Below are 23020 nucleotides of genomic sequence, written 5' to 3'. Positions count from 1 at the left end.
GCTGTGATGGCGGGTCCCTATGTCTTTGAGATCTTGAGTGTGAATCTTTGGAAGGGAAAAGGAGCGCAGCCCCCGCTCCACCCCACACCCCCTCCCCGCCTATAAATAATCCCAAGTGTCACTTCAAAGGGCACCAGAAGCCCCGGACGGGGGCTACCGAGGTCGGCGGGCCCCCGCACACCACGCCCCCCACCCCAGGCGACTTTGCATAAATAAACAAACCCCAGCCGCGGCCCCGCAGGAGGCGGAGGAGGAGCGGGAGGAGGGCGAGGGAGGAGGACGAGGGAGGGGCGCAGGAGATTAGTTTGGGAAGTAGCGCCCGGCGCTCATCCGATCCGCACGGCCGCGTCGGCTGTGTCAAGTTACAGAGGCGCCAGAATCGGCCCCAGCGCGGCTCACTGCAGCCACGACCCACCTCTGCCCATGGGGCCCTGCATGCGCGCCCCTTCGCCCGGGGACTGACACCCGTTCTCCCCGGAGACACAAAACACCCAGAAGGGCCCCGAGCGTCGCACCAGCCCAAGGACTCTGCAGAAGAGAGAAGGGAAAGTGTGGGGAGCGGGGCCAGATCCCCGAACTTGGAACATTCTTCGAAATAACTTTTTTCTTACTTTGGCGTACTCCGATCGCGTCTGCTGGTGGCTCTTGGCTGTTCCCCACTCCGACTGCTCATTTTCGGTCCTCTTTGGCGAGCAAAGGAAAGGGACGTCCTCTAGCCACGTTAGCCCCCTTTCCCCTTGCCTCTCAGTTTGGATCGCGCCTCTTAGATCTCGTTTTTATTTATTCTATTTATTTATTTATTGGCTCTCAAGACGCGAGGGGATGGTGGCGGAGCGCGCCCGCAAAGCGGCAGCCTCTGGCAGCCGCGGCCCTGGGGAGCTGGGCGCTTCGGGGCCCGGGACAGTGGCGCTGGCTGAGCAGTGCGCTAGGCTGCCGAGCCCCGGGTGCTGCGGACTGCTGGCTCTGGCGCTGTGCTCGCTGGCGCTCAGCCTGCTCGCCCACTTTCGGACCGCGGAGCTGCAGGCCCGGGTGCTGCGCTTGGAAGCGGAGCGCGGGGAGCAGCAGATGGAGAAAGCTATTTTGGGACGAGTCAACCAACTGCTGGACGAGGTTTGTGCCCTTTGTTGCTGCCTTTTATCCCCACCCCGAGGCGCCCCCTCGCGCAGTCCCGGGACTCCACCGGCCGATGCGGGCCGGCGCTCTTTTGCATGCTCGCCCAGGTTGCCTGTCCTAGAACTGTGGGCAGGGATCGCCGCTGTGTTGCCAGAGATCCAGAGCACCACGCGCGGGACCTCCCAGCTCCGGGAGAACCCGGGGTCTTGCGCTGGGGGCGCCCTACGCGCGCACCGGTCAGGTGGAGAAAAGCAGGGCGCGCAAAAGGTGCGCAGAGGCCGCCAGGACTGGTTGCGGGGTGGGGGGGGATAGTCTGGGGACCCTGTCCGCTCCACGAGGGTGGGTGCTGCCTGGTTTTATGGTCACATTTGGATGCAGGACAAGAGAGTGAGCCATTTAAGGACCTAAAGGGACAGTTTCTAAAGTGGATTGCTCTTTGCTGATCCCTGTTTTGCTGTTCCTGGCCCCTAGGGTCCAAGTGTGAGTTTCCTGGCTCAGTCCTCCTCAAGGTCCCGTTAACCTGTGACTCTTCTGGCTGTTGCCTCTGGAATGGTCCTAACTCCATCCCTGCAACTGGGAAAAGGATGCAGCTCTCTCTCAAATGCCCCCCTTCCCAAGTAGTTCAAAAGTTACTAATGCATATCTTCGCTGGGGCGGGGGGGGGGAATCCTGAGAGTGCGCGTGGCAATGCCATCCACCCTGGGGAAGCGGGAAATGCAGACTCCAGTGGGGCGGAGTGTGGGTGTGGGCGATAAGGAGGGAAAGCGGAACCCAAGATGGAGTGGGGCTGGCGGCCTAAGAGAATCTGAAGAGCGCAGTGGGAGGTGTGTGGGATAGTAATCAAACGGGTGCTGCTGAAAAGCCAGCAAGCAGCTCTGACCTTTTCTACCCATCTTGGGATTTATTGGGATGCTGTGCACACGAGGACACATACTGTAACCTCTCTGAGCATACAGAATGATGGCAAGCATTAGCCAGATCTAATTGGGTTGGTTGAGTCTCCTGTAGTTATGTTTCTTTTGGGTGCTTCTTATATAGTAATTCCCTAGATGGCCCCATGGGGGAAGTCACAGGCTACAGCATAGAGGGTGGCCCACGCTTGCTGCTACAGCCCATTGCCATGACTGATCAGAACTAAGAAGAGGCAGTCAGGCTACCCACAGTTCCCTAGGCTTGGGGGCAGTGTGTCTGGGCTCTGGGCTGGCTGAATGGGGAGGGGCACTGTGTGGCCTGTGAAGAGGGTGGCAAATACCTCCTTTTGTGCATCCCTGTGCCAGGCCTCCAGGTTTCCCGTTTGTCTCGCCTATTAAGTGCCCTGCTTCAAGCAGAAGTTCATGTTTACCCTGCTGACTCTTTGACCCTAGCCTCTAAAACTGAGAAGCACCCCAAAGATGATAAAGAAGTGACCCCATTTTACAGAGGGGGGGAACCCGAGTTCTTGAGCTGGTTGGTTGTTCAGGGCCATATGGTGACATCCAGTGTTAAGAGCTAAGCTTCCCTACTCTGCCCCCATTGCTGAGAGCTAGCTGCAGTGGGGTGGGGGACAACTGCCCTGGGGGAACACTTCAGTCTTCCCCAACTTGAGTGGGACAGAGAAAGAAAATGAGTAGACACCCGTGTCTTGAGGGAATCGTTACAATAATAGAGGAAAACCGGCCAGGAAATGTCTTCTATACAACATAAGGTGGGTTCCTGAGGAAGTGATGTTTAGGGCAAGACCAAGTGTGAATAGGAGTTTGCCTGGCACGAGGGGGCAAGCATCAGGCTTTGTGCTAAGACAACTCCACCACCACCCAGGGAACGGGCTCTGGGGGAATGGAGCTAGAGGTGGGGGCAGGGCTGCTTTGGGAGCTGTGAATGGCGACCATGGGAACTGGGGAGAGGCTGAATCCGGTGGGCAACCCTGGTCAAAAAGGGACTGCTAGATGGAGAAGTGGGGAAATGGGATGCTACCAAAGCATTTAATGAAAGATGTGTATGTCCCTCAAATGGGAATTAAGGCTGACACAGGAGGCTGTTTGGGGACCATGGCTGGGGATGATGTTGGGGACAGGGCTAACTGGACTTGCTAGCTGCAGGGGCAATGACACCTGGAGGTAGTAGTCTGGGGGTGGCTGCTGGAGGGGCCCTCAAAGGCCACCTGGTCTCATACAGTAATCACTGGTATATGTGACTTATTCTATTGAAAAAAAAAAATAAAAATCAACCGAGAGTCTGTCACGCACTCTACTCTCACGGAAAGCGCTTGGCAGACAGGGGAGCTGGTAACTGGCCAGGGCAGCGGAGTTTCTCATTGCTGTGACAAAATAGTCTGCCCGGAACAACACAAGAGAGAAGGGCTTAGGTTGGCTCACGGTTTGGAGGGGCCCCTCCAGCTCCCAGCAGATCCCTAGCCGCCAGGCGTTGCTCTCTGTCCAGCTCTTCTGTGCTAACTTAACCCTCTCTGCAGACTCACCCAGGGCATGCGCCCCGATCCTCTGGGCTTTTCTTGATTCAATCAGGTTGATAAGATTAAACACAATAGGCAGCTGTGGGGTCTGTGGAAGTGTCTCCAGAGAAGCTTGAGGGGGGGCCCACCCTTGGTCTCTCCTTCCCCAGGTTTATTCTCCCACGTATAAGCAAAGAACAAGAGAGGGAGGGGTGAGCCCTGACAAGAGGGCTCAGGGATAGAAGGGCTTGGCTGAATCAGCCTCAAGACTCGAGTTTAATCTCTGGAACCCACAGACTTGTTTATAGTCTAGCACAGGAGCGCATGTGCGTACACACTCAAGCAAGAGCACCTGCCAATCGCACATACAGTGATGATAAATAATTTTAACTTAAAAGTAATAATAATAATAATAAGTGGATGAGGCTAGACCAAGATAAGAAAGGGAGGGCCATGTAGTTGTGTTTCAAAACAGATTTGTGAAAGGGTTGGGAAGGGGGTCCTTGCCCTTCTGTTGACACAGGGAGCTAGAGGGGTAGGGACTAAGATTAAAACCCCTGCTGCTGGGGACCTGGGGAGGACCTCACCACCCGCTGTGGTTAGGTTTCTTGGCTGCTAAATCCAGGTTCCAAGTCCACCCTGGGACTGCTGTGAGACCCTCAGGGAGTGGCAGACAGGGCGATGCTTGAAGGAATGGCCCCACCAGCAGGAGGTGATGATGCCCCCAGAGAAGGGCTCCAGGGTCCCAGGGTAACAATTCCTGGAGCAGTTGGTCCTGAGCCACTCCTTAAAGGAAGCGAGAGGGATTTCAGGAGCACTGTGTGGTGGTCTGATGGTCCCCTCCAATCCAGGGAGACACGAAGTGTGCAGAGGACAGAGGCTGGCAGGGCTGGCAGGGCAGGCCAAGCAGAAGGACCTAGTAGGAAGGGACATTTGGGAAGAAGTGAGCAAGGTCAGATCCAAGGGGCTCCCAGCCACTGGTGGATGGGTCGCCACTGGGAGAAGACCCTGGGGATTGGGGGGTTGGGTTTGACTCCCTGCCAGTGCCTCTCTGTAGCGTAGGACCCTTAATGAGCACTCCAGCTGCCTGACAGTTGATTTCCCTGCTGTGAAGAAAGAAACTGGAATGTCCCAAATGGAGAAAATCAGATGACACCTGGGCTAAACTGGGCAGGAGATTGGGGGTAGGAGGGTAAAGGATGTTTGGGGGGGGAGGGAGGCAGGATTGAGATTAAAAACCAGCCAGGTTCATTTTTGGAGGCCCAGAACTAGGGATGGGGCAGTGTCTTGCAGCCCCTGGCCTACGGACTCGGAGGGAGGCCAGAGAGACTCCCACCCTAGTTACAATGCCGTTCCCAGTACCCTTATTGTATTGTCCCGTGGAGTGGCTCATAGGGTACAGCAAGGCCACATATATGACCAGGAGGGCACCTCCCATCCTCCCTACTCTGCAGTGGCTGGCACTATGCAACCCCACTTTATAGATAAGGAGACCAGTGTCGCCGAGTCTCCCTCCCGATCCTCATGACTCAATCCTTCCACGTTGGGGAGTCCCTGGGAACGGAAGTAGTAGAAACTTCCAGACCAAGATGTTGACAGAGTGCTGGCAGACGCACCCACCCCCACCCCTAAAAAGACCTGTGGATGAGAATGTCTCTCATCTATAGGGTATGTGTCCAGGGACCTCTTATTGGCCTGTTGAGAAGAAAGATCAAAGCAGTGGTAAAAAGATTAAAACACTAGGCTGTGGACCGAGAGGTGGACTCCGATCAAGCAGGCTGTGTCACAGGGTGGGTTGCCTATGCAGCAGTGTCCTGGGTACCTGAGCCTCAGGACAGGCCTTAGGGACCCTCGAACAAAGTCCAGCATGCCATTGAGTTCATCCCAGATCATGCCTCCTTTGGTGCGGGGAGTGATGCCTGGGGCCCTCGCTCTGCAATGGTAAGACAGGTCCAGAAGATTCTCCTCCACTGGCATCAAAGGATCAGGACAGAATCCTGCTGGAGAGACACAGGGGGGTTTGTCTCTTCCGTGGTACCCTTTCTGTTCTCCAGTTAACTATTAGCTCACTGGTAGGTCATTGGCGGTCAGTACATGTTACATGTGTGCCCAACCCCGGTTCCAGGGTTCTCAGCAGACATGGCCCATGATCGCTTTCCCATCAAGCTTTGCAGGGCCTTGAGTCTTGCAGCAATACTCCAGGAAGCTTCGGAGAGCTAGCAAGAGTTGACGCCCTAGAGCTGTCACAGTCTCTGTGCAGAGGCTTCTCGGGTAGCTCCAGGCAAGATGAAGGCTCACTGGGTAGCTAACCCTGGCAGGAGGTGGTGGGAAATGAAAGTGTCAGAACAAAGTCCTGTTGGTCACTCTCAGAAAGATGTCTTTTCCCCTTACTCCACATCCTTCTAGATTCTTCTTGGTGTCCTCTGGAGAGATCTCTGAAGCCATGAGAACTCCGTCCCCTCTCTGACTTGCCCAGGAGCACTTCCTGGAAGGGCCTAAAATGACATTTAGCACAGAGAAAGAAAAGGCCAAGCTGGGCAGTGGTGGCGCACGTCTTTGATCCCAGCACTTGGGAGGTAGAGGCAGGTGGATTTCTGAGTTTGAGGCCAGCCTGATCTACAAAGTGAGGTCCAGGACAGTTAGGGCTACACAGAGAAACCCTGTCTCAAAAAACCAAAAAAGAACAAAAGGAAAGAGAGGGGGGGAAGGAAGGGAAAAGAAAAAGAAAAAGAAAAAGAAAAAGAAANGAAAAAGAAAAAGAAAAAGAAAAAGAAAAAGAAAAAGAAAAAGAAAAAGAAAAAGAAAAAGAAAAAGAAAAAGAAAAAGAAAAAGAAAAAGAAAAAGAGAAAGAGAAAGAGAAAAAGAAAAAGCAGACATAGCACATGGCACTATCTTCCCTGCCTAATGGTGGCAGACATTACTAATCACTCAATGATTAGCTCTCCCTGAGGCTGGTCAGACCTCTCAGTCGGCTCCATCCAGGACACCAGACTATCTTCCCAGCCCTTTGGAGCTAATACACAAGGAAAAGTCTACAGGCCATCTGTGACTTAGCCCCAGCCATGTGGGACAGGCGTCCTCCTCTGCATAATCGTTAAGTATCCTGTCTCTCCATTTGTCCAGACAACCTAGTAAGAGGGCCAGAGGCTCATTAGTCTCCAGCCTTGTTATTGATCATGGTCTGGGACTTTGGAAGCGGTAGGCAGATTTTTTACCTATCAACTGATTTAAGGTCACATGTGTGAGTACATGTGTATGCAGGTTTATAGATGTATGGAGACAAGAGGGCAGCCTGAGGTGTTGTTCCTCAGGTGTGTGTGTGTGTGTGTGTGTGTGTGTGTGTGTGTGTGTGTGTGTGTGTATTGGTGTGTCACAGGATCTCTCACTGGCTTGGAACTTGCCTAGTAATCTGGGCTTACTGGCCAGTGATCCCCAGGAAATCTTCCTGCCTCTGCCTCCCCCTCTGCCTCCCCCTCTGCCTCCCCCTCTGCCTCCCCCTCTGCCTCCCCCTCTGCCTCCCCCTCTGCCTCCCCCTCTGCCTCCACTGGGATTACAAGCACACAACCCACACCCAGTCCCTGTTTCTGATCTCAGGTCCTCACGCTTAGGACAACACTTTAGCAACCGAGCTCGCTGTCCCCACTCTGAGTCAGCATCTTGCTAGAGGCTGGGGAAGTGTTTGAGCCAACTGAGGCTCATGTACTTCCAGCCCCAGCTGTGGCTTAGCATTTGCTCCCACAGTGTCCCTGGGGGAGGGGCTTCACAGCAACTGGCCGAGGGTACAGTATTCAGGCAGCATGCCTGGCTCTGGCTGGAGGTCAGGGATGGCTCCTCCTGATCAGTTCTGCCTGCAAGGAGCAACTAGACATCTTTCCCTTTGGTCCCCACGCCCCCAAGGTCGCGTGTTCCATCTACTCCTTCCCAGGCTGCTTGGCAACATTTTACAGGGGGTGGGGGAGGGGTGCAGAATAATATCATTGGCAAGCCCACAGCATTTGGCATCACGCGGCCTTCAGCCACTACTTGGGTGAAACTTGGGATCCTGATTAGAAAACTACAGATGGCAGAGTCCTCTGCAAAGAGATGATGGTTGATCAGGTGAAATCATCCAGGTGTGCTGACTGTAACCACTGACACTCCCTACCCCCCCATCAAGGATGACTAAACAGGCAACGCAGCCAATCTCGGCATTTATAGCTACATTTATTGGGGATTTACTGTGGACCTGGCACTTGCCGTTCAACGCTTTGGTATCCTCTGATCCCTTGAAGCTGGGCCAGCAACCCTGTGTGTGCTTTCTGTGTCCACCATCCATCCCTTTTTCAGAGAAGATCGAGGTTGAAGCCCACAGAGGTCGAGTGACTTGACCAGGGTCATGTGGCTAGTGAATAGCAGTGACAGCACAGCTACTAGCGTGTGCTACCCTGAACGAAGAAGACGAGGGAGGTGCTCAGCCGGCTGTGGCCCGTACAGGGGAGAGGCTGGACTGAACTGGCTTGGTGCCTGGCTTGTTACTGGCCATCGTACGAATGGCTCCATGGGCTCTATTTCTTCGTTCTAACCTTGGTAAGGAAAGACCCTGAGGAGAGTCCTCATCCTGACCGGAGACCTGACCTCAGCCATGCTGGGCTCTGCCCGGGTGGGTTCTTACTGCTCACACCAGGAACTGCTTCACCACAAGTCTGGGCTCACCTGATGGATGGCCAGAGCCACATTCCCCATTCATATCCTCCCCCACCTGTGTGTGTGTGTGTCTCTCTCTCTCTGTCTGTCTCTGTCTCTGTCTCTGTATATACCCTGAGCACTGGTCTTTCCTCAGCCAGTGAGGGAAATAAACAGGCTCCCTCAGGGGAAACTGAGGCCCAGGGCTGGGGAGGGTCGAGCTAGGCTAGGAACACTCAGGAGGAGGCCGCTGGCAGCTGGGTTCCCCTGGCCCTGCAGCTGGGCACAAAAGGGGTGGGACTGCCTGGGAGAGGCAGGCTCAGCCTCCCAGGGGAACACTGGACTCCTGTCTCTCTTCTGGAGGCTATTATGAAGTTCTGGGAAACCCCATGTGACTTTGAGTCCACCCCAGATGGGTCTCTTTAGCCCCTTCCTTTCCTGACCCAACCCCACCCTCGGTGACCTCTGAGGAAGGCAGCTTGGTTTTTCTGCCTTCTCCTCCCTGTCTTCTCCCTCCTCCCTATGTCTCCTCTCTCAGACTCTCCCTGCCTGTCAGTGTCTCCAGGCTGCCTCATGTTTACCTGTTGTGTAAGCTGCCACAGCGAGGCCTGGATGCCCCAGCCTCTGTCCTGGGCCTCTGACACCCCTGAGAGTCCAATCCTGGTTATCCGCTGCACGCTGGGGGTTCTCCCAGGATGGCTGCAGAGAGTCAAGCTCTGATTGGGTGGCTTGTAGAGACAAGGATGCTGAAGAGAATGGAGTGTGCAGGCACTCACTGGGACCTCTCTTCCTTTGCTCTCTGGACCAGTGATAAGATTCCTTAGCCTTGAAGAAGGAATGGCTCTCTGGGAGGCCCAAGAGTCTGTTGCCTCTAGGCCACCCCATCCCAAGTTTCACACTGGAAAAGAAAGAAGCCTTGGCTTATATTAGGAATGCTCACTGCAGTCTTGGTTCTTATGCTTACATTCCCCCTCCAATGGGAAGTTCACTACCTTACATTATTAGGACTTATGACTATTCCAGGGTTGGTTAAATCTCACTAGGAGTGTGTTCTTCATCTTGTCAGAGCTCCAGACACATCTGCCACCTGCCACCACTAATTCCCAGCATGGGTGACAAGCATCTAAAGTTAGAGGGAGAGGGGCCTTGTTCCCCTACACAGGGTGCTCATCTGTGATGACCTGGCCTCCAGCTTCCCTCAGACTTTACAGTCACATCATGTCATGGCTGATACAGTTTAGTCCCATCGCCCTCAGCCCAGACATGACTCACAGATGCTTGGGTTCAAGTCCGGCTGGGTTGCCTGAGCTCAAGGAAGTTGATAGATCTCTCTGTGCCTTGAGATGCACCTCTCTAGAATGGGGGTGATAATCATATCACCCACCAGGACTCCCTGGAGCCAGGAAGATGGCTCAGCCCACAAGGTGCTTGCCGAGAAAGTGTGTGTGCTCAGCAGGCATGGTTTCTGTCTGTTGTTTTGTTTTATTTCTTTTTAAGCCAGACATGATGGCATGTGTCTGTAACACTAGCCCTGGGTGACCGGAAATAGGCAGATCCCTAGAGCCTCTGGCTGGCTGGCCTAGCCAAGTGAGTGAGCCCCAGATCCAATGAGAGACCTCGCATAAAAAAAATATGTTAGAAAGCAATTACGGACCCCACTCGTGATATCCTGTGGTTTTCTACACTAATGCATCTGCACCTGTGCCTACAAATACACACACACATACACATATAAATACACATTCACATATATGCACATACATAGATATATATACACATACAATCACACACATATATACAAATACACACATACATACATACATTCATACATATGTATGTACACATACACACAAATACACATGTATAAATATACATACATATATACTCATGTACAAACATTCATTCATATATACACATACTCATGTGCACAAACATGCATGTATGCATATATATACATACACACCCATATATATAAACATACGTGCATACATACACACACACACACACACATATATAGTGTGTAATTTTATGCTATAGCTTTTGCTCCAGGACCATCCATGCTACCAGCCTCCACCTGGCTTCCCTTGAATCCTTGGACAAAACACACACACACAGGTTGTTCCTTTACAACTTGACTTCTTGGCACAATTGCTGGGCACTGATATCTGCTGCCTGGAAAAGCATGCCTTTACCAATTTATTATCTTTGTCTCTCCACCTGCCCTAAACTTCAGTGGCTAGTCCCACCTAGCCCCTGTCAAACATCCCTGGCCACCTACCTGTAGTACTGACCACAGGGCCCAGCTGCCACTCTCCCCCTGCCCCCAAGCCCTGAAACCTCGAATGGTTGCTATGTTCTTCTCCCTGCAAAGCATGGAAGAAACTCTCTCTCCCTCCTTGCAGCTGCCTTTTCCTTCTAGGACCTGGAAGTCCCGCCTTTACCTTCTGCCCGGCAATTGCTCCTGGGCTTTCTTTACTGACAAATCAAGAACCAATTAGGGAATAGGACCTTAGCATCAGAACCGCCATATATATACACATATATACACATACACACCCACATGTACAAACATACACACACACATACACACACTCTTATGTCAAACATGCATGTGTATATATATATATATATATATATATATATATATATATATATATATAAAACACATAATCATTCACACAGAGTGAATGTGTCTTGAGATGCACCTGGTATTAGTTTTTTTTTTTTTTCTTCGAGACAGGGTTTCTCTGTGTAGCCCTGGCTGTCCTGGAACTCACTTTGTAGACCAGACTGACCTCGAACTCAGAAATCTGCCTGCCTCTGCCTCCTGAGTGCTGGGATTAAAGGCGTGCGCCACCACGCCTGGCGCTCCTGGTATTTGGCTAACAGATATTTTTATCTCCCTCTATCACAGACATGGCATGAAGGATGTGGGCTCCAAGTCAGACTACCTAGGTTCTGGTCCAGTCCTCTTACTTAACCCTCTGTGCCTCAGTTTCCTGCTTGCGAAATGGGTTGTGAGGTCTGCCAAAGGAATGACTAGACAAGAAATTTGCATGGTTTCTGAGAAGCGTGACACGGTGTTGGCTTCCAGTCATTCCCAGCGCCCTCACCTGGTTGTCTGCCTCAGCTCAGCTGTCACCTCCCTGTGACGAGCCAGGGCAGTCTGTGACCACTCACTCCTCTCAGCTACAGCCACGCTAACGAGGGCTCGTGGACTGCCTTGTGTCCCTCTGTATCAACTCCCCAAGGCCCCGCCTCTGGGTCCACTTGATTCTGACTAGTCTGCGGAGCACACAGATGCATCCCAGTCCCTTCCCGGGTGGAGAAGGGAGGAAGGGGGGCCATGAAAGCAATCTCAGCTTCCCCTATCCACAGACAGTTGAGGGACCTACATAGCTCCTTGACTCTCCAGAGGCAGCAGGCAGACCTTGGGTCAGCTGGAAAGAAGAACTTCCCAACATGAAGTCCGGAATGCTCACACACAGAGACAGGCAGCTCCCTTCCCTGAGCTTAGGAAGAGGCTGGCACAGGCACCCAGAGACCCTTGTGCCCAGCCTCCCAGCCCTGAAGTCTGTGATCTGTGATCGGGTGCCAAGCTCTTACACAAACTGGAGGGAGGAAGACAATTCCTTGAGCTCCTTGTGGCCCCCAGCCCTGGAGTGGCCTGGGTGAGTCTGTTTGGGGTTGAGTGGGTGTGGGTGGGTTTGTGGGTGTCTGTGTTTCCTCTGCTTTGATTTCGCCCAGCCGGCAGATCTGCTGAAGCCCCAGGGCTTGCAGCCGCTCATGGGCCTGTCCCTTTCTAGGCCCACTTCAGTGCCCCTCCCCCACCATTTTTGTGCCTTTCCCTCCCAACCCTGCTTCTGTTCCCCCCCCCCGCCCTGTGCTGTTCCCAGTTTGGGCTACACAGCTGGCTTTGGGCTGCTGGTTTGAGCCTCTGCTCTCCATTGTGGGTAATGAGCAGGTCCAGCCCAGGCCCAGCCCAAAACCACAGGGAGCAGGTCCGGAAAGAAGACCAGAGAGATGCCTACCTAACTGGGTCATGTCCACGGCTATCTTCTCTTCTGACACCCAGAGTTAACTGGAGGGTCACAGGCAGGGAGGGCATCATCATCTTATTTTCCCACGAGGGTTTGTTTTAAAAGAAATTCAGCCAGGTGGTGGTGGTGAATGCCTTTAATCCCAACACTTAGGTGGCAGAGGCAGGTGGATCTCTATTAGTTTGAGGCCAGCCTGGTCTACAGAGTGAGTTCCAGGGCAGCTAAGGCTACATAGAGAAACCTTGTTTTTAAAATTATAAAGCAATCAATCAATCAATCAATCAGTCAATCAATCAATCTTTTTGAGGGATGACCTGGAACTTGCTTTGTAGACCAGGTTAGCCTTGAAATCACAGAGACCACTTGGTTCTGTCTCCTGCGTATACTGGGATTAAAGACATGTGTCACCAAGCCTGACCTAAAATATTTCGTTTCGTTTTGTTTTGTTTTTCGAGACAGAGTTTCTCTGTGTAGCCCTGGCTGTCCTAGAACTCACCCTGTAGACCAGGCTGGCCTCAAATTCAGAAATCTGCCTGCCTCTGCCTCCCAAGTGCTGGGATTAAAGGCATGTGCCACCACTGCCTGGAGGCCTAAAACATTTTTGAGGCAGGGTTTCATGTAGCTCAGGTTATCTTCAAACTTGGTATGTAGCTGAGAATGATCCTATTGCCTTCTGAATTTTGGGTTAGAGGTGTGGTGGACCACTGTATCCAGTTTATTGCCTACTGGAGATTTAACCCAGGGTTCTGAACACACCTGCTATGTGTACATGTTCCATGTAACAGTGTACATGTTAGCACTTTGCTAACGAAGCTATACCCCACCCACTTTGTTTTGTTGTTTTGGTGGCATCTTATGGGGGATAGTCTTATCTTGTAGCCCAGGCTAGCCTCCAAGTTGCAGTGATCCTCCTGTCTCTACATTCTGTGTGCTGGGATTATAGACATACCCCTTCTATACCTAGCTTTGTAATTTTTCTTTCCAGTGCAGAGGATTTAAGCCACAACCTCATGCATACCTCAGGCAAACATGTTATGCCACTGAGCTACAGCCCAAGCCTGGAAGGTGTCACTCTCACCTACTGGCAATTATCCCTGATATTTGCTGTTTTGCTGCACTCTCTACCTCAGAACCCGAGCGGTTGACAGCAGGCGACATCTTATTTTGCAGCCTCTGCCTGAAGGCAGACCCTGGAGTGACAGTCACACTGGGCCTCTGGCCTCGCTCCCCTCTGCAGCCATCTGGATTCATGTGTGACAGATGCTTGGGTTGGGCAGGCGCCTGGTCCTTTTAAGAGTCCTGAGCTAGGGCACAGGGAGTGACTGGCCCCTAAGCCCAAGCTGGGGCTCTGGGGAAGCGAGTGGCTGCCTGGCATCTTCCCTTTGATACTGACACCGGCGTTTTAATAGCTGTGACCCATCAGGCCGGTGGTGTTTCAGCGCTGGCCACACAGGGCATTCCAGGAGGCCCTGGCTGCCAGCCAAGACAGCAGAAGGGCCCCCTCTGTGTAGAGTGCTGGAGTCCTCCCCCCAACCAGGACTGTAGAGTGCTCCACCCACCTCCAGCCTTAGTCTGGACTCTCTCACTACTCCAACTCTGATACCTAAGAGGCCAGAGCTAGGGGTTAAGCAACCAATGCTGGCCACTTGGAGGGTGTGCCTTGGTGACCTGGGTCACTCATTCCCATCTGAGAGGGGTTGGCCGGCACACAGCACCTGACTGAGTGAGTCACAGCCCACCGCAACAGGGCCTTACTGTGATGTCTGATTTGTAAATAGCCGGGGGTTACTGAATGTCAGGCTCTGTTGTATGCACTGGGCGCTAGATGATGAGGGACACAACCTATGGCTCATCTTCCTGTGGAATTTACCTTCTGTTGGCAAAGGGGAGGCAATAAAGGAGAGAGGGGGAAATGTAAAGGAAAAAAATGAAGTAGGGAAGGGGACAGGAAGCAAGGAGGGTCTCATTAGGAGCAGGCCAGGTGGACAGCTAGAAAAAAAAAAGAACATTCTAGAAAGGGAGCAATCGCTAGTGCAAAGGCCCTGGGGTAGGGGAACATCTGGAGAGATGGTGGCTCCAGCAATGGTTGAGAATGGGTCTGCTGGGTCCAGGTTGGATGTAGGGTGCACCCGGGCAGTAGGTTATCAAGGTCACTGTGCCCCGGTTGTGTCTGGAGCCAGTGGTGGCGCTGGAGTTGGAGAAAGGGTTCTGATGCTTGGTGTCTACAAGGCCAAGGTTGGAGGTTAGCTGAGTGAGGCAGCAGGAGAGTGGCTCTTGATGGGACATGTATTCTCGGGATAGGCAGCAGGCTGGGAGCTTGGTCTTGGGACCCTCTTCCAAGATGACGCAGAGCAACTTGTCAGAAAAACAGCTGATCATATGCTCCCGAGGAAGATACCAGGCTAGAGATGGGGATATGGGGCTGCCTTTGATCATTATGGTTGTTTAAATAAGAATGGACCTCGTAGGCTCACATATTTGAACCCTTAGTCACTAGGGAGTGGAACTGTTTGAAAGAATTAGAAGGGTTAGGGGGTGTGGCCTTGTTGGAGGAAGTGTGTTACTGAGGGTGGGCTTTGAGGCTTCAAAAGCCCATGGCAGACCCAGGTGCTTGATTCTCTTCCTCTCTCTTCCTCTCCCTCTTTCCTTCACCCTCTCCCTCCCCCTCCACTGCCCACTCTCTGCTTTTGGATCAGGATGTAACTCTCAATTACTTCTCCAGCACCAAGCCTGCTTGCCCCCATGCTTCCTGCCAGGATGATAACCTTATAAGCTTCTGAAACTCTAAGCAAGCCCCCGATGAAATTCTTTATTTTATGAGACTTGCTTTGGCCATAGTGTCTCTTCACAACAATAGAACACTGGCTAAGGCACTCACAGACAGCAGTGAAGATCTTAGACCACGCAAGGTCTTGGAGAGCCAGTGGATAGAAGACAGAGGTCAGGCCCTGGGCCATGGCCCTATGGCTTGTGGCATTTAGGTAGTAAGCTGACAAGATAAGACTGGCAAAGGAGAAAGAGAGGGAACGGCCAGAAAGCATGGCTTCCTGGGACTAAGCGCAGAAAGCGCACAGAGGAGAAGTGTGTAAATACTGCCCTGGGTCAGGAGGACAAGGATTGACCACCAGACGCAGCATCCCAGAGGTCTGCTCAGCCACCGAAGGAAATCCTCTGCCAGGTGGGGAGGGGTGAAACGTAGCCAGCTGGACTGGCTGGTTTTGTGTGTCCACTTGACACAAGAGGGAGTCATCAGAGAAGGGGGAGCCTCAGGTGAAGAAATGCCTCCATGGGATCCAGCTGTAAGGCATTTTCTCAATTAGGGATCAATAAGGGAGGGCCCAGCCCATTATGGGTGGCACCATCCCCGGGCTGAGTTCTATAAGAAAGCAGACTGAGCAAGCCAGGAAAGCAAGCCAGTAAGCAGCCCCCCTCCATGGTCTCTGCATCCATTCCTGCTCCTGGGTTCCATCTTGAGTTTCTGCCCTGACTTCCTTCCCTTCATGATGACCTATAAAGTAAAGTAAACCTTTCTTCTTCAAGTTGCCTTCGGTCAAGATGTTGGCCACAATACAAAGCAAACCAGAACAGACATTGTTACCAGGACAGACATTGTTACCAGGTTGGTGTGTGTTGGGGGGGGGGGGAGTATGCTGTTTGGGAGAGGACTGGGAAGGAGTTTGAAACTTGGAGCTGGAAAAGCTGTTGAATACTTGAGCTCAACCAGCTGTTCTGTGGAGGGAGTCTGTTCTGTGGGAGGTTGTTGGGGGAGCTTTTTGTGGGGAGGGGGCATGGAAGCAGATGATGGGGGCAGTGTGGACAGTGGAGGCCAGCTTGGGAAGTTTCGAGGGAAGTTTGTGAGTTCTTCAAAGCCCCTGTCAGTGCAGTTCATGGGATATTTTGAACGGAGCATCTCTGGTATCTGGTCAGCTGTGATAACAAGAGGTCCTGTACCACTTGATGTTGCCAAGACAGTAGAAGCTCTTAAGCTAGAGCTAAGAAAGTAGCAGTAATTAAGAAGAGCCAGGGGACTCTCCAGAGGGGACCAAGACTAGCAACCAAACTTGGTAAATGCATTAGAGTCACCCACGTATTGCTGGTCTTGGCAACATGGGAGCTTCTGGATTGACAGAGCCAAATATTGCAGCTAAGGCTTGCTACTAGCAGAGGCCAGCAGAGGTCCCTGGTGAAGGGTCAGCCTTAGTTGTAGCAGAGCACCTAGGATTGAAGGGGGTCATGGGGGAACCCAGGCCCTTGGTCAAGGTGAAGCCTGTGGAGATGCCAGGGTCGTGGGCTGACCGCCAAGGACAGAAGAAGCAGCTGTAGAGTGGAGCTGATGTAAGCAAGCCTATGAAATACATTGTGTGTTCTGTGAATGGCAGACCTGGAGAAAAGGAGTCTTCCAGGGGGGCCTCAATTATTCCCTGTGTTACCCAGGCCAACGTCCTAGCCTCCTAGGTAGTTTAATAGGAATGGTCCCATAGATTCATGTGTATGAAGGCCTGGGCCATTATTGAGTTGCACTTTAGGAGATGTGGCCTCGTTGGAGGGAGTATGTCATTGTGTAGACAGACTTTGAGGTCGTGTGTGTGTGTGTGTGTGTGTGTGTGTACATGCACATGCTCAAGCTATGCTCAATGTGGCACACAGTCTCTTTCTGCTGCTTCCAGACCAAGATGTAGAACTCCCAGCTCTGTCTCTCTAGCCCCCTGTTGGCCTAGATGCTGCCATGTTTCCCACTATGATGATAATGGTCTGTGTCGTAAAAATTATTTAATTTCAACCCAGGGTTTCTATCCCGCCTTAGCTAAGTTCCCAGGTGAAAGACACACACAAGCTTTCTATTTACAAAAAACCTTAAACAACACAAGAGTTGGGTAGATACTACTCTATGTTGTTAGCATCTACTCTCCCATTGATAACCCCGAGTTATTATTTACTGTTTTATCTGGACTGCTCTTAACTCCAGTTGGGCAGCCTTCAGGACCACGTCCTCTTGACTCCTAACCCATGGCAGCTTCTCCTTCTTCCTCCTGCCTTCTCTCCTCATGATTCCTCTCCAACCCCAAGCCTGGGAAACCTCAACCCTACCCATGTCTCTTCTGCCCAGCTATTGGCTGTTGGCATCTTTATTTACCAATCAGAATTAACTTGGAGGCATGGTCACAGGGGCTGCTTGCAGACTCCAGGTCTTGCCCCGCCCCCGACTTTGTGTTATAACAGCTAGCAAAAGACTAAACCTCAACAAACTGTAAGCCAGCCCCAATTAAGTGTTTGCCTTTCTAAGAGCTGCCTTCAATGTGGTGTCTTTTCACAGCAATGGAAACCTTAAGACAGAAGGCTCCCTTAAGAGTCCCATTGTAAAACACACAGCACACTGCCCTCTACAGAGAGGGCACACAGAGAGTGGCCTCCAGAAACAGTCTACCATATGCAGCCATTTTGCACACACATATTTGACTGTTATCATGCACATGCAACTTCTTGGGGTCCTACCTCTTGGGACCCTTCCAGATTGGCTCTATGATTCTAACGTGTGATGCAAGAGATTTGATGGGGAGGGTTGTCTAGGGCTACTCAGCACCCGTAGCCCACCATCACCCACCCGTGGCCTCCTGTCCAGGCTACCCTTGTGGGGGTGAGTAGAACAGAAGGCTTTGTCCCTGCCCAGGTACCCAGCTAGAGAAGGAAAACAATAGCCAAGAAGACTAAGAAAATGTGTGCCATCTAGTCACCATGGCTGACTAGTTTAGAGGACCCTGGGCAGAGCCTGCTGTAGATATCAGACACTGCAGTGACCGTGAGAAGCCTTACCCTGTATCTTGTCTTCTACATGAGGAGCGTTTGAGAGCCATTGGAAGGCTATCAGGACTGTTCATGTGGGCAGTGGAGAGGCATGCTTTCTCCCCTGACTCCTGACCCCCACTGTATCCCTTGGTTAGCCCCTCTGCCGATAGACACTTTCCTTCATCCCCCATGCTGGCTTTCCGAGGCTGTAGCTTTATGAGTGCCTGATGGTTTTTCTTTGACTTTCTGTGCAGAAATGGAAGTTCTACTCGCGCAGGCGCCGGGAGGCCCCGAAGATGTCTCCAGGATGTAACTGCCCACCAGGTAAGGAGCCCTGCAAATCAGTGAGGTCAGATCGGTGATCTTGGTGAGGCACCATCTCTCAGAAGTCCTCCTTGTACTCCCGTCTAATGCGGCTAACTCCTCTCATTTGGTTACTTTCCATCTTCCTGTGGATGCAGTTGCTTGCCTTCCATCCTTCCCTCCATCCCTCCTTTCTTCCATCCGTCTCCTCCTCCACCCATTCATGCACCACCCACCACTGATTAATCTAAGCCCACACCCATTCGTTAATTCCTCTGCACACCTGGCAGTCTCTGAAGTGATTAAGTTGAAAGCATATGGTTTGGCGGATGTGGCCATGTTCTGAAATTCATGACAGAGGCAGAGGGAAGATCAGCCTAGCAAATGTGAAACCTCATCCCAGCACACCACTGTGGTACCGTCAGTTTCTGAAGGAGCCAGAAGATACAAGAATGTCTGTCACCTGGATGGATGGATGGATGGATGGATGGATGGATGGATGGATGGATGGATGGCCCTGTGGTACTGAAAGTGTAGCATGGATTCAAACTCTTGCTTTGGCTATTTTCTGGCCTTGCATGAGTAGATCCAGGGTGCCACAGAGCTTTGGCTTATACAATCTACTCCCCAACTGTCTCTCTCTATGTTCAAAGCTGTGCCCAGCACACCTGCTCAAGTGCAAACATATCTGGTGTTGGGTTCAAGTGCACTATCACCAGTGAAGACCATTGGTTTGTGAGTGAGTGTGTGTGTGAGGACTCCTTGGGCTTCTGACCATGTTCATTAAGCTAATGACAAATGATGAATTGACAATGTTTGCTTGAGAAACTGGACCGGGCTGTAAAACCCTTTGAAGGAACAGAAAGAAAAAGATTTCGCGAGACAGAGAGATGTGCTTAAATAATTACTAGAGGCCTTCCTCTGCTCTGGATCTCCTAGTGTACACTGAAGCTTCTTAGGTAACAGTGGAGGGCAAATGGCCCTTGGAAAGGCTGCCTCTAAGCTCCTGGAAGGCATCCCCACCTGGCTTCAGAACCCTCTAGAAACTCTCCACAAGTTCCATGAGCCAAGGAAGAGAGACTGGCAGATGTTGAGTGTGTTATTCAACTTTTCCCTTGTGACCAAATACCTGGCAAGAAGCACCTAAGGGACGAAGGGCTTATCTTGGCTCACAGTAGGAGGAAGTACAGTCTATCACGATGGGCAAGGCTCGATCACAGACTCAGTTCCTGTCTGTGGCAGCAGTGACTGCTTGGTCATGTCTCAGCAGACCAGAGAGGGAGCGAGGTTAGTTCTCAGCTTGCTTGGTTTTTTGTTTTGTTTTGTTTTTTTGGTTTTTTTGTTTTGTTGTTGTTGTTGTTAGTTGGTTGGGTTTGTTGTTGTTGTTGTTGTTGTTGTTGTTGTTGTTGTTGTTTTGCCTTTTCCTTCTTTTAGTCATTCTAGCCTGTGGGATGAAGCCCAGGGTGGGTCTACCCTCATCATCTGAGCCTCTCTGGAAATGCCCTCATAGACACACCCAGAGATTTCCCACCACCCCCTTGGTGATTCTAAACCCACTAGACCTGATGGTGATGACTAGCCAGACTGCTACACATACAAGCAGTGGAGGTTCCTGGCGGGTGGCCAGGTATGAATGGGCTGGTCACCCAGATGTGAGGCTGTGAGAAGGGTCACTGGTCCCACCACAAGATGCTTGCCCGGATTAACTAAAAAGGTGTCCAGAGCCCTAGGAAGCCAGCTCTTCTCTCTGGGCCCAGGAGATTGGGCCCTGGAGTCCAAGAAAGCTTTCTGCTAAATGCATGAGCTGCCAAGGTTAATGAGGGAAGACACCAGTGATGGTGGGGTGACAGGCTCTGGACAGGTTTCTGGGGCTACCCAAGTTCTGTGTGAATGTGATTATGTCTGTTGTCTTAGACAGGGGTGGCACCTTGGAAGACAGGTTTGAATCCTCCCTCTGACGTTTACCAACTCTGTAGCCCCCCTTCAGAGTGTCTGATCTTTCCTGCACTTCAGTTCCTTTATCCAGGGATAAAGGCCACCTGGCAGATATGTGGGAGAGATCAATGGGCTTATGATCTGACTTATTAGTGCCTTGCCTGACATGAAGCAGCAGCAGCATTATTGTTGTCATCGTCATCATCATCATTATCATCATCTAACTTTTCCAGCTGTCTTTTGTCTGCCAATGGTACACCAAAATTCTTTTCTAAACTGCCATATCCTGGCATTGGGGGCAGTGTTGGCTTCATGTTCAAGGCCACAGTAGTCACCTGCCCCGGCTGACTAGGGAAAGCATCTCACCCACAGTGAAAGAATTTCCTTGATAGGAATCTCACACCTGCTCTACCTAGAAGCCATTCTTGTCACTGTCCCCAGGTGAGCACCTACTGTGTGCAGGCAGTATGCACTTCATATTGGGGGGGGGGGGTGACTTCTCTCAAGATGCTGAAAAAATGGCTGGGAATGTAGAGTGTTTGCCTAGCTTGCATGAAGCCCTGGTTCTGGTCCTATCATAGATATGTGTGTGTGTGTGTGTGTGTGTGTGTGTGTGTGTGTGTGTGTGTGTGTTTGTGTGCATATATATATATATGGTTTGTGTGTTTCATAGTGAGTCAGAGAGGCTAGACTCATGACATGAGATCCTCTTGGAAGAACAAAACAGAACTCATGGTCAAAGGAGGAAGGTTAATTGAGCACTCTAGATTCTTGCAAGACCTCAAATGGGTCAAGAAAGCCCTCCCTGTCCCATACCTGTACCTGAGCCCTTCATTTTAGGTCATTGCCATGGGGTCAGAGTTTACAAATCTCTCCATGGCTCTTGATTATATATTGTAATTGTAAAATATACAAACACAGAGGATTACACACCTCTCTCCTAGTAGCACTTAATATTGTCCCTGTATACAGTAGGTGCTCAATGGATGTTAATAAACCGGTGGTTAGATTCTTCCTCATAGTCCACCCACCATCAATATACCTCACGTGTTGCCCTGTACCTCCAGTCTTGCCTGTCCTGAAATTCCCTCTGTTGGTCACAGCAAATAGAGACTTTCTGCCTACAGTGGCTGAAAGATCCTGCATCTCCAAACCCATGCCTGCCCCGTTTGGCTTTTTTGGTTAAGAGAATCCAAAGCTGGAGTCCTGCGGTGGGTGTGCTCTTCCCTGTGGCAGCCCTGGGTCCCTGGGCAGCATCCAGAAGGCTCAGGACTCACAATGGAGGGCAGAAAACCTGCCTCCTTCCCTTCCTACACTGACCTCGCCAGCATCCTCCTGAGATCCTCCCTGCCTCAAAATAGCTCTCGCCTAGCATCCTGCCACAGACACTGTTTGCCAGGGCAGTGATGGGTCCGCAGGCTCGGCAGGATGCCAGAGGTCAAGCCTCAGGGAGGAGGGCCAGAAGCTGAGAAATGGGTGTGGGCCCTTGGCAAAGCACACTGGGTAGCAGGGAGGGTCCTGAGAACAGATATACGTTACCGTGGGATTTCCTAGACCACTTGAAGCCAGTACAAAGACCAGGGAAATTCGTACATTCTCTGTCCCTGTTCTCACTAACAAATGAGGAACAGGACAATATAGGCTCTGCCGGCAAGGAAACAGCTCCTTCAGGAGTGTCGTCGTGCTGGGTGGGGCTGGAGACAGGAGTGCGACTGTGGGACCCATCCCTTCTGCCTAAGACAGGTCTCTCAGTGGACTGGGAGGCTAGGACTGTGAATATCAGTCTGGAAGGTTTGGGCAGCAACAGTGGGAATGCAGGGTGACGTAATCCATGTCAGCCCCAGCGCGCAGGCGCGTGCTTAGAAGAGGGATGGAAGGGGAGAGGAAAAGGTTCTTTTAGCCAGGCCAGTGGATGGGGCCACAGCCTTCACCACGCGTGCGGTTCAGACATTCTGTGAGGAGCACTATGAAGTACCCAAGAACCCCGAGAGGCCTGGAACACAAGGCAAATGTCACCTAGGAGGTGACCTTCACAGGTTTACCGTACAGAACAAAGGAAGCAAGCTAGAGGGTACACACGGTAAGACTACAGGCTCCTCTGCCGCCATGACCAAAGTCTAAGTAAAGGGAACTTCTGGGGTAAATATCTCTTACTGAGTGTGTCACAGGAGCGTGGCGCAGGGCAGGGAGGTAGCTCTGCTGCCTGTGCCCTGTGACTTCTCTGAAGTCTGGCAGGTTCTTAGGTTTTCACCAGCATGAAAGGAGTGGGGATGAGCAGGGAATGGATGGTCAGAACTTGAGGAAGAGCCAAACTCCAGTCCTGTTCACCTACCTCTGGCAAGACCTTTTAAACATCATGGTCCATGCCTCTAATGTCAGTACTGGGGAGATGGAAGTAGGAGCATCAGGGGTTCAAGGTAGGCCTCAGCTAAATGGCGAGTTCAAGACCAGCCCCCATCTCAAAAAGGCAATTAAGTAAGTCTGTATTTTCATGAAGGTTGGAGAAATAACATTGAAGCCCCACCAGCAGATCGCAGGATGTTGTATTTGTTCTGGGTACGCCCAGAACAAAAGGTTCGAGGAAAGGGGAGATGGGTACATCTAGAGCTGACCAGTAGTTTAAGGAACTTGGAGCCCTGAGTGGTGACAGGAAACAGATGGGCAGGGATCATGGTGGAAAGAGATGTCAGAAGTGCACAGAACCAGGCTTTGTCAGATACTGTGTATGTTGGGAGTGACTGACAGCCAGGCTTTG

General features: G+C 51.7%; 1 protein-coding gene across 1 annotated transcript in view; it reads left to right on the top strand.

The window, feature by feature from the left end:
- Positions 1-822: 822 nt before the first annotated feature.
- Col13a1 (collagen type XIII alpha 1 chain) overlaps positions 823-23020 on the top strand; it is a 139975-nt gene continuing 117777 nt past the window's right edge. The window contains exons 1-2 of the mRNA XM_029542607.1: positions 823-1110; positions 18282-18351. Of these exons, the coding sequence (XP_029398467.1) occupies positions 823-1110; positions 18282-18351 (358 nt within the window). The remainder of the gene's footprint in view (positions 1111-18281; positions 18352-23020) is intronic.

This window comes from Mus pahari, chromosome 9 (assembly GCF_900095145.1).
Source record: "Mus pahari chromosome 9, PAHARI_EIJ_v1.1, whole genome shotgun sequence".
Classification (NCBI taxonomy): Eukaryota; Metazoa; Chordata; class Mammalia; order Rodentia; family Muridae; genus Mus; species Mus pahari.
This window is presented reverse-complemented; position numbering and strand designations above follow the sequence as displayed.